This window comes from Pelecanus crispus, chromosome Z (assembly GCF_030463565.1).
Source record: "Pelecanus crispus isolate bPelCri1 chromosome Z, bPelCri1.pri, whole genome shotgun sequence".
NCBI lineage: Eukaryota > Metazoa > Chordata > Aves > Pelecaniformes > Pelecanidae > Pelecanus > Pelecanus crispus.
Genome location: NC_134676.1, coordinates 36,652,183 through 36,664,482, shown reverse-complemented (window position 1 = coordinate 36,664,482; position 12,300 = coordinate 36,652,183). Strand labels below are relative to the sequence as shown.

The 12,300-nt window shown below is 38.4% G+C and overlaps 1 protein-coding gene across 1 annotated transcript; it reads left to right on the top strand.

The window, feature by feature from the left end:
* Window positions 1-8,871: 8,871 nt before the first annotated feature.
* On the top strand, window positions 8,872-11,084 carry CER1 (cerberus 1, DAN family BMP antagonist). The gene is made up of 2 exons (XM_009481191.2): window positions 8,872-9,399; window positions 10,791-11,084. The coding sequence occupies exons 1-2, from the start codon at window positions 8,872-8,874 to the stop codon at window positions 11,082-11,084; spliced, it is 822 nt and encodes a 273-aa protein (XP_009479466.1).
* The last annotated feature ends 1,216 nt before the right edge of the window (window positions 11,085-12,300 follow it).

Here is a 12,300-nt window from a genome sequence, read left to right as displayed (position 1 = left end):
AAAAACAGATCCTCTTGGGTGATGAGGGGAGGGACATTATGTCAGGAGACTGGGGCTGCTTTGGTGGATGGCCTAGTACAATGCCTTATGAAAATACCAACAGCAAGATTTAGTGATAGAGTACCAACAGAGGCAAAGCCTTCTGTTTCTTTTTCTACCTCCCAAAGCCGGCTTCAGATCCTAGTAGATCTGCTCACACAGAGCTGCATATTTTTTCACATTCCTAACCAAAATTGTTCAATGTTTTTTGGAGTTGCAGGATGGTGCTGTAATTTTTAGTGTAATTAAATAATGGGACCTCTGTAAATTTAATGCTATATCAAAGGACGATTACACAAAAAAATTAATACTGAAGCTTAATCCTAGAATATTATCTTGGGATATGCAGAGATACATGTACATCAATAGGATTTATATGTGTGTATAAACCAATGTAATCGTGAGACATATTTTGTACTAAAGCAGCTATGGCTTTTGAAAAGTATTACTCTAAGTCCTTATTAGGGATCTGAGGTTTTTAAAAATAATAATAAAAAAATCCAGATTTAGTTCTGAGAAAGGCGTAAAAATCAGCATTTAATAGGAAAAAACAGCTGTCCATAACTTAATTTTAACTTATTTTAAATACATGCAGTTGCAGTGTTACCATTTTGTAACATTATAGAAAATTTATATTTGACCTGTCAAAAATCTTGCTTTAGGACCATCTTACTGCCACCCTTAAAATTAAAAAAAGGAACAAATCATAAGCTTTCTAAAAAAATTTAAAGCTCGTCTCACACCCTCCTTCTGCCCATGATGCATGTGTGACAGTTGGTGTGGCACTGAGTAGGGTGAATTTGCCCTGTACCTTACTAACTCTCATCCTTCCCATCTGCCTGCCTGCCTGCTGCCAGCAGTTGATTCTCCCCTTGTCCCCTGTCAGCTTGTCTATTCGGCCAGCCTCTGGATCAATTGCATCTATACCAGAGGTGCAAAACCTCCTTCTGGGGTTCCTCACAGCAATTTCTCAGTCCTGTGAGGGACAGATGCAGCAGAATCACCTCTGCTGATGAAGACTGAGGGATGCTTTTCCAGGGATTTTTTTATCCCTCTTCCTCGCCTTTGGCATGTGTGGGTTATTTATCCTTCCCCCTTGCCTGTGACATGTTAAATGAATATGCATGTCAGCAGCTGAACAGTATATATAGGAGAGAACTTTTCTGAAAGGACTGTTGCAGATAAGCACGAGTGCATGGCAAAATTGGAGGAAAAATACTGTGGACAGAACCTCATTACCCTTATTGTTGGTATCAACAGATACAGACAAAAATACCTCCAGGATTTTTTCTTTTTTGTCATGCTAATCTTTAAGCCAAACTTCTAGACACTAACAATTTTGCTTAAGGAGTTTTCTAGATCAACATAGGTAGGTTAATTGTTTCAAGAATTCCCCAAACTAAGTACCTCTGTGTACCCATCTAGACCTGCTTTTATTTCTGACAGTTTTCACTGAAAAAAAAAATCAGGATCTAAAAAAGCACTTGCTGTTGCGTTCTGGAATTCCAGGGAAAATTGACTAAGAGAGCTTGGTTAGATATAAACATAAACTTTTATTTCTTTAGGGCCTTCTTTTTATAAAAACTGCTGTGTTTATTGGTGCTATCTTGACAAAACCTGTCAAGATTATTTAAATACCTCTCCTAATTATTTAATAAATGAATGACATGAACAGAGAGGGAATTTTGACCAAAGTCCTTGTTACTTGACCAGTAACTAATAAATGACTCATACCTAGTCTGAGACAACAGTGATCTCGGAGGCTTGCTTTTGTGAGAAGAGGGGAGAATTTCCCTTTTCTGTATTTCATTTGAGCTACTTTAAAGTAATTGAAGAGTATGAAGATTTCAGTACACAACAGACTGTTAGTCGTGCCAACTGTATGTGTTTATTGGTTTCATTAGATCTAATACAATACACTAATGAAGCTAAAATTCTCATTATTGCAGTACACGGATATTTCTGCCCTGAAAGGCTGCTGAATTATTTTTCAAAACAATGAACCATTCCAAAGATTTATTCATAATTTTTAATCTGTCTGTCCTTAAAAATGAAGTATTTTTTCACAGATTTTTACAGCTTTTGTTAAAATACCGGAGTTCAAAGAATAGGACACGCTCAGATCAGAGAAAGCACAAATAAATCACTTCTTCCGTTGCCATAGGAAGTTGTTGTCTCTAAGGGCTTTAGTAAAGAAAGGGCCTAAAATCCTGAGAAGTCATGGGGAATTTTTCCAGTCTTCAATATTTTTGAATTAGACTCTGAGTAAACTCAGGGGAAAAACAGTATTCAGAGGAACAGCATCAGCAGGGGAATTTCAAGAGGCTGAAAGTAGGAACAAGGAGCATGTAAATTCTGGTGTTCACCTACGGATGCCACACTTTCTGGATAAACAGAGGATTTTTTTCACCAGAATTATCCAAATGCCTTTTAAGAGCAACAGAACCAAGACGCAGCAGCTCAGTGAAAAGACCCAGCGGTTAGCCTAGATTTCTATAAAGGGATGGGCAATGCGAGTTCTTTGTGTGCCTGTCACTTTTAACCACCTTCTCTCCCTGTCAAGTATCTTTTAAATCGGTTGACCAAATTCAAACAAATTTTACAGAGAAGCAGTCAACTCAAAGACAATGGCTTTGAAAAAAATTGATAGGCAATTGGCCACACAAGCACTTCTTCCAAACCAAAATATTCTAAACCATTTGTGTTGTTATTAACCTCATGAAGATCAAGTTTTTAATCTGAAAAAAATCAGAAAAGTTTTCCAGATCGCTTTTGTATACACTGCAACTTAAAGGAATGCCTTCAAGTCTTTATTCACTCATTCTAAAATTATAATAATAGCTTTGAGAGAATTATATATATAATTCACTGAATACTGTGATTCTAGATTATTTACATCGCAAGACTGGTGCTATTGTAATTCCTGTATTCAGAACACTATAGATATTGTTATGTTTAACTTTGTAATGTGTGTTAATACAAAATGGAAACATATTTTGGTGAATATGTATTTCTTCAGTTTCATAATCTCACAAAAGCTTTTTATCTAGTGATAAAACCCATAGCGTTGGGCATAGTAGAAATGTACTTATAGTTAAGCATAATATACCTGCTGGTTACTCTTATGCAGTTTCTGAATTCTGTTTCTTCTTATGCATGAGTCTATTCCTGAATTAATATTCAAAGGACATTTGTATTGTGAGCAAACCATTTTTAAAAGAGAAAATGCTGTTTACTTTGAGAAGTAAATTTAAGAAGAGTTGCAGATCTGCAAACAGATACACAAGAGGAAGAATGAATTCAAGAAAGAGTGTCAGTCCATAAAATTGAATTTTAATATGATACTTGATTTAAAGGAGAATGAGAAAAAAACCCTCATCATCCCTCAGTAACCTCAATCATCTTCATGGAAGAGATGCAGATGTCACTTCTCCTCTCTTATTACCCTTTAAGTAGCTATGCTGCTTGTAATATGGAGAACTCTGCTACTCTAATTCCATTGCTTAACTACTAACCTCTACATCAGTACACAAGCAGTGTAAGGTTAGAAGACAAGAAACCAATAGGGTTTGTTTGTTTATTTTTATAGTGTTGAGATAATGTATTTTTTTTGGTCAGAAGTAGTCCTAATGAATAGGAATCTGGTATCTGAAGTACTGGATATAAGCACAGTAAGAAAAAGAATATAATGTTATTCATACAGATGAAATTTTCAGGTAAGTCTAAATATATTTTTACTTTAATTAAAGAAACCTTATCTGCATCTTCTTCCTTGGATTACGCTACAAACATTTTATTGGCGTTGTCAAACTCTTCAGTGAATCACCACTGCCCTCTCAAATTATTCATGTCAATCTAAGAAAGATGTGTCTTCCTGAAGACTGAAATGTCTCTTTGCCCAGTCTCTTTCTCCTGTGGCTTACTGTCCCACAGCTTAACAAGCTGAAGCAATCAAGCACATAACCAGCATATCTCCTTGGGCTGGGTTTGGAATTGGGTTCACTCTAAATTAGGCAGTATGTATGTGCCAGTACCATTCAAGAGATGCTTCAGGAGGCGGACACCTGTCCAAAATCTACCAGCCTGAGAATTATAATAGAGGGAAAGACATCCACTGCATCATGTGTATGTGCCTACAGCCATGAGAACATGGGCCAATACACATGAAAGCACACTTACCCTAGCCCTGCTGGACGCACACGCAAATATTTTCAAGTGTGAGTATCTGCATTTTGGCAGCAGTTTGAAACTTAAGACTCCAGTTCTGTTGCTGCAGTACAGAGAAAAGAAACAGAGAACTGTGAACAGGAAGGTATAAATGAGTGAAGAAAGAAACAATGCAACAGAGGACTTGAAACTGAATAGCAAAGGGGGGAATTCATGATGTACAGTATCTAAGGTTGAAGGTACGAAACTGAAGAGATTTATTGTCTGTTCTTTCATATCATACCTTGTAAAAAGCCTTTCGGTTTCATAATTATAACTTTCCCATGAGGCCTGTATGTGATCTGTTTCCCTGAAACTCAGTAAAACAAAGACCACAGATGGCTTTCTTTGATAAGTACAATAATTGGAGAATAAACTGCATAGTGCTAACTCATTAGTTCTGAGGTCTTCATATGGGTTCTGTAAAATATATATCTGGATACAAGTTTGTCTACATAGGATGTGTTTCAAAAATGATAGGATATTGAATTGGGCTATAATATATAAAATCAATTTTAATGATTTAATCATCAATAATGCTATGATGAGACTATTTAGCTCAACAGAAGGCAAGTAATTCAAACACTGCCTAAGAATTATTTTTAGGCATCAACTGGCAGTGTAACTAATTACTGAGTTTATGTCCATAATGACTGAATAAACTACGGCTCTGGAACAAATGAATAATACCACTTTGCATTTGCATAGCACTTGTCATCTATAGACCTTACAGTTTTAAAAGGATGGGCAAACATTCACGGTGACTATTTCTAGTGAAAACAGAATGTCCCAAATAAATTGCTACTATGAAGGCAAATCAAAGCCTGCTTGAAAGACACCGCTGCATTTAGCCACAAGATTTAACAACCAAAATACAGTGACAACATGTGCTATGCTTATATGAAAGGGTAATCAGGCAGGAAAACAAGTTTTTATAAAAGATACAGCATTGCTTTTTGTAGAAATCTGAGATTAGCTGTATTTGGAACATAATGATAACATGCCCAGTCCAACCTCTGTTGTCAATTACTAGTCTATGCAGCTGATGTCGCCGTAAAGAGATTTACAAATACTTACTATTTTTAACTTCAGAATGATTCTCCAAACTCACTGTCTGAGCTGTAATGCAGGCAGGCTGCTGGCTGAGCTGAGAGCCTGAGGATAGATCTGCTACCTGTGCACAGCTATACAGGCAGCTGACTCCAAAACAGATTTAGACCGGGTGTAAATATAGAAGAAACTGTGCTCAGATGCACCAGGTCCCATTTCTTACCAACTTTGTCTCTTGGAAAGCAGCCACAGCTTACTGTTGTAGGCATGAAGGAACAGCGTTAGACTGGCCTGGGAGAACCAGAGCTGGCATGCTGCTTGTGGCTTTCAGCAGATCTTAGGTAAAACCATCCAAGAAAACCCAGGAACTAGAACTGGCTTGACCTAGAGGAGAAGAGAGCCCTGTTTTCTGCCTTTGGGTTGTGAAGTGACTTGCTGACACTGCTTTGCTTCAGCCTTCTTTCCTACCCTTCTGTAAATAATATTTGGTGCTTTTACATCTGAAGCCCTCTAAAGCAGGCCTTCTTTCTTGCTGTATGTTACAGGATAGAGCGGTATGTACCATGAATGGATACTGATCTTGAACATGTTTTTTTTCAGTGCCATTGCACTGCAAATATAACACTAGCAGCTTACACTGGCATACATATATGCCAATACTAAGGTTTTTATACATTCTTTGTTAATACTTGCATTGTACCAATAACCCAGACCAGTTTAGATTAGAGATTAGACAGGAAGTGTCTGCACAGCCCTACCATTCCAGTACTACCATTTACTTAATTTTTATCTGTGCGTTGACACAGACATCCTTAAATCATTTGCACCATATTTGCTGCTTGCAACATGATTTATTCTTTGTGAAGAGCTGCAGAAAGAACCCTCTGTAAACAGCAGTAATAAAATGATTTTGCTTATATTCTTGCTACAAAGAAGAGAACCCTCCACTAGAAACTAAGATGTTATCTGGGCACCAAATCATGTTTCAGCCACATCAGATAAGAAAGGCAGAATACACCTTCACCTATACAGGTAAGTTTCTTTCTTTCAGGGCAGACTGGGGTAAAATGTGACTGAGACTTAAAAGCCTTTTTTCTTCTACCTTGAAGGTGGTGGGATTTTTTAAGCAGGCTTTGAAGGGAGGTAAATTGGGCCTTTCAGGCACTTAGTTTTCAATTCTATAAACATACATACGAGTAATTTAATGCAATTTCGCTTATATGGATAAAGTTAAATACAGACATTACAGGATCAAGACCACAGCTGGAACTTCTAAGCAGAAAGAGCTGGTATACCACTGGTCTAGACTCAGAGAAAAGGCATTTCCTGGCAAAGGAAGGAAAAAATAGCTGAAACAGATAAAAGCAAATAAAAATGACACTTCTGTTGTGTTGCTATAATCCAGAAGGAATAATCTTTAAATTGTTTAAGTTAATATCGTATTTTTAAATTCTGAAGCAAAGAGCTGCAAAAATATGTTGCTTCAAACAGTCAAATCTCATGTTTGAAAGACATTGCCAAATGAGTCAGACCCTTCTGTGTCAATATAATACAATATAATACATAGGTCTGAGTATCAGCCCAGTCTTGTAACTCTCTAAGCAACTAAAATAAAGAAGAAAAAAAGAAGGAAAATTCAAAATGTAATGTCCTTATCTTTGCTGAATAATTTTGAATTACTAGTACCAACATGCACCTGATACAAGGAATTTTAGTTCCAAAGGTCAGCTGCTTCAGTTCAACTTGTTACCCAATAAAAATAGGATGTGAGGATTCAAATTGCACTTTTAGACTACTTAATTAGCTATCTACCATGAAATTAATCCTCTTGACTCATTGCTGCTCCATCCTAATGCCACACATCCTTGTGTAAATATGATGCAGGTACTTTTTGCAGGCACACCTCAGAGCCAATCTTGTTGCAGATGCCAGTATTTTCTATGATTTCACTCCTCGTAACTGTGGGAGAATCTGCCCTCCCAGGACACATTTGACACTTCAGGAAGGCACCAAACCAGTGGTGGAATTAAATTACTCTCGGATGAAATTACAGAGCAATAAAGCTTGTGCTCGATGGCTGTGCTTCCCACTGAGGTCAAGGCACAAATACACTTTAATGTTGGTGTGTGACCCTCGCTCTTGCTGGAGTGCCACGCACTTCTGTCTCAGGATGGACCTCAGGATTAAAACAAATTTTAACTCAAGTGGATTATGCAGTAAGGAAAAACTCTAGATCTACACTATCTGCTAAAGCTATAAAAGTCAGTGCCTCAAAAGGATGTTGCTAGGCAATTAGCTTACTTTATCAGGCAATAAACTAATTCCCTGGAAATGAAAGTCAAATAACTCTGTACATGTAATACAGACAACCTAAGTTTTCAAGACTAACAAACAGATTAGCTACAAACTTAAGAGTCCATTGATAGACTCTTTCTGGTAGAAACAGGAGTATGTAGAGATTAGAGTACCTAAATGGCAAATTACCTGAAGCAGAATTTCTTTTTAGTATTTTCAGATTAAGATCGATGTCTGTGATGTTTATCAAAAATACCTTTTCCTTCTCCCAAAACTTCCCTCTGTATGATGTTCTATCAGATTTTTTTTTCTTACACGTTGCATAGCATGATAATTTTGCAGAAGACACCTCTGGTTTAGGGTCTAGTAGTCTTTAGATATTTCTGTTAAGACATTGATGTCTAGAATCATAAAATATGTCAGTTCTAACATGTTTTGCTTAAATCCTCATTTTGTTTACCAATTTTATAGGATGCTGCAGTGGCTTTGGTGCCTGAACAGGATGCAGCAGTGTTAGTTAATCTTTGAAAATCTGGGGTGCAGAGTTTCCTCACCCTGGGACCTTTTATTCCGTGCTAGTGATACGTCTGCACTCCAGCAGCTGCGAACCTGCTGTGAAGGAGGTGAAGCAAGAGCTAGTGCTCTCTGCCAGATTCCTCTGGGTGTGTGAGCACCAGTCTGCCAGTTTGCAGAGGTGCTGTTGCAGGCCTTGTGTCATATCCCAAATCTGAAAGACCAAAATTAGACTGAACTTTTGAAAACATGGGCTGATTTGATGTCTCCAGATCCAGCTTCATGTTTTAGCAAATTTTAATCAGCTTGCCCTTTCCTGTTGCGATGAAATAACACTCCCTGTTTTGACAGTCTCTGGCTTTGTGGAATGGGAAGTCAAAACAAACAATGAAGACCACAATGAACATGCTAATACACAACCTCAAATGTTTCCTTAATTCCTAGGCCTAAACTAGACAGCTTATCCAAACATTTCCTCCTGTTGAATCCTTCTATCCCCCACACTATCCCGGGTCACTAGATTTTAGATAGGAACTTCTAATACACATAATCCAGATTGAAAGCAGAGTTTCATTAGCACAAACTCCCCTATCATAATTGTAATCTACAGCAAATGAATGCAATTAGCCACACCAGGGTCTCCCCTCAGCCCTCCCCTCCTCTGCACACAGACAGCAGCCATAAGCTGACACCAGGCTCTCATATAAAGCTAGCACACTGCGTTCACTGCAAGAGCAGCAGGTCTACAGGGTTGCACTTTACAGGATCATGTCACTGCTTCTCCTTCAGCTGTTAGTGCTCTCATGTCTTGGAGGTACAGAGCTACAGGGAGATTCACCGCAAAGGAAAAGCAGAAGGCCATTTCAACACCTTTTCTATCTGGACAAAAATCTGCTTGGAAGTCAGAGTTTTCATGAGCTGGTTGGGGAAAAACCACTAGGTGTTGAGGAAAGCCTGGGAGAACCAAGTTTTTTTGTAGCAATTCCACAGATGGCATCTGAAAGTGAGAAGCAAGAGGAGAAAAAAACGTCCAGATTCATCCTCCCCAATGTAGAACTCCATGCAGACCAAGCCCTGAGAACGTGGGCAGCACCCAGAGAGATCTCTCCTGTGGAAAACTTCTCCCCATCACACTATTCCAGCAACAGGGAGGCTGAACCTCCCTATAGAAAAGATGCCAAGAAATTTTGGGACCACTTCATGTTAAAGAAAAATTCGGCGTCTGAAGAGGTTGTCCTGCCAATCAAGACCAATGAAATGCACCAAGAAAACTGCAGAACCCTGCCTTTTTCCCAGGTAAGAACAGCTGTTCAAGATCAATAAACATGTCCTTTCCCCTGCGTCTTGTAATCAGCACCTAAAGACACACAGGTTAGTTCATTTGGTAAGTCACAGGGCTACTTCAGAATGCTCACACATTATAAGTAACTGAAAAACACCACTGAAAAAGGCTGAAAAAGCTTTAATCTGATAAGGCAAACTGCTAAATTGCAGTACTGGAAAGCCACAGATTAAATTTTCAGTGTGTTATGTATTCTTTGTATGCAAAGATGTTCTGACCTAGGCTGAGCAAGCAGGGCAGTGGTGAGTAATTATCTATTCCATGAATATACATCTAAGCAGTTTGTATACATGAATTACCTATATATATGTATATACATACACACATATGGGTATATACAAAAAGAGTCCCGGGGCAAGTATTTACAGGAGAAGCTGATTGTTTTCTTACAGCTAAGCAAGGATCCCTTTCTGCTGTATTAATCAGAAGACTGATGCATACATCTAATTCTGTGCTAAGAATGCTGGAGAACTGGTAAATTGTCCCATGCACAGATGAAGCCATTCTGTCATATTGTAACATCAAGACAAGCAAACAGTACAGATAAAAGTGCTATATTCCTCACAATGCAACATCTATTCTCAGTGTTCCTATAATCACAGTCCATCAAGGACCGTGCTTTTTCACATTCCTCACTAAATTTATTTCACTGGCAGGCATATGTAAATATAGATATGGCCTAGAAACTTGTATCATTTTACTTTTTGTGCCATGTAATATGGCAAACTTGCTCCAGGATTGCTGCAGTTATGCCAATATAAAACTGCTAACTTCAGTCTAGCTTTTTATGGCTTGGGCGTTGACATAGGCTCTCCTGATACAAGGAACTGTTACTCCTGCAAACAAAGAGATTACAGAACTTCCATTGCACTTTTAAGATTTTCATTAAAAAAACCACCTGCTAAAGAACATTATGCCTCTTCTCCATGGAGACAAATCTTCAAGATTACAGTTGAGTCTAGGTTGTGGTTTATATACAAGAATGTTGGGCCAAAATGATGTTTTAAGCCCTGCTAAGTGGGTAAGACTGCTTAACCATGTCAGAAATGTGGAACTCAAGGAGCAATTAAGAGGTAAATATGACAAACCCACCTACTGGATTTTTCCCTATCTGCTCACAAAGCCTCTGATTGAAGCAGATTTTGCCTTTGTTATTCAATCTAAGAATTGCCCATAGGAGTGCTAAAGCTTGCTTTTTAAAAGCTCTTATGTTTTACTGCTTGCTTGACACAAAAAAAAAAAGAAAAAAATATAGTATTTTGGGGGTGTTTTTTGCCTGCATGCCTTCTAGCAAAGTCTGCGGGCCATTCATGTACCAGGAACTTCAAACTGCTTTCTGTTTCAGGGTGTTACTCATGAGAGCTGTGAGAAGGTGATGGTACAGAATAATCTGTGTTTTGGAAAATGTAGTTCCTTTCATGTTCCTGGTCTGGAAGATCGTCTTTACACCTTTTGTTCTCATTGCTTGCCCAGCAAGTTCTCCATGAAGCGTCTGGATCTCAACTGCACCAGTTCTGTCCCAGTGGTCAAAGAAGTCATGATTGTAGAAGAGTGTAAGTGTGAGACTCAGAAGATTAAAGACCCTGCAATTGGATCTCTACGGTCAGACTTGCATGCAAATGTACATGAGCACCATTAACCTGTGCAAAGTACTTCTTAACTCCATCATAAGTATTTTCTAATGAAAAAACTCAAAGAACTAAAGCTTCCATCACACTGGTACACAAAAATATTAAAAATGTAGACTTTCTACTTGAACTGCTTCTTTGCTTCAACAATAACTCTACCTGAAATGTAACAGATGTTTCCTTGCAGCTGTTAAAGAAATGGAGATGAGAGTACTGGGCTTATGTGTACAGTTCTTACTTTAACAAGGGAAAACTTTAAAAAATTTTCCACCCTTCCTATCACTGTTTATAGGATGTTAGTAAACAACAGCTGAAGAACTAGCATGACTTATCTGTGCAAAACCCTAATGTATTAGCTAGTTTACACTGCCTTTGCTTGCAGAGACTGCCAATATAGCTCTATCGGCAACGTAGGGGAGGCTTTAGTCCCGTCAAAAACAGGTCTACTTTTACATCGAGATAGTGGATGGAGAGTGTAAAATACAAATAGACATAAGGCAGATAGAGAACTGTGACTAGTTAAGGTCATTCTGATTGCTCCCAGCTGGAGTTCAGTTCCCCATGAAAACTGATGCACCTCACAATTTACCAACTTAGATACTGGTTGCAAAGTTTATTTGGCTGTAGAAACCACTTACCCTCTTTCTACGCACCTGCATTTGCCCTGCATGTTTTTTTAATTGAAAGTGTTACATAGTGGCAGGAGAAAAAAAAATATAAAAAATGGTATACTCCCACAGAAAACGTCATAAATGAATGGATTGTTATTATTATTATTATTTAAATTCACCAGGGAAAGACAATACACATTTTACCCAGTCTGATGAATTTTAACATTGTCAGTGACACCAAGATAAAGTTTAAGTGCTGTTCTCAACACCTGAGCTAAAGCAGAAAAGGTATTCGTGTGCTAGAAAATCTGCAGAAGAGTTTTATCAGCATGGCAATACCTGTATAGCTTTATAGGAACAACAGAAAACTCTTTGTCAGGAAAGGTCTGAGTCTACTGCTAGCCAACACAGCACCAGTGGCTCTTAGCCAAACTGCAGGCTTCTCTGCTCTCTCCAGCTGTTTCTCTCTGGATTTGTCTTGTGACCGTGGCACACGAGACAGTGATCAGCTTCCAGCAAGTAGACTTCAGCCTACTTCTAACCCAGCTCCTTCAGGCCTCTGGGAATCTGCTCCACTGCTATTGCCAAACTCTCAGACCTGGGCCCCTGTTGTTAA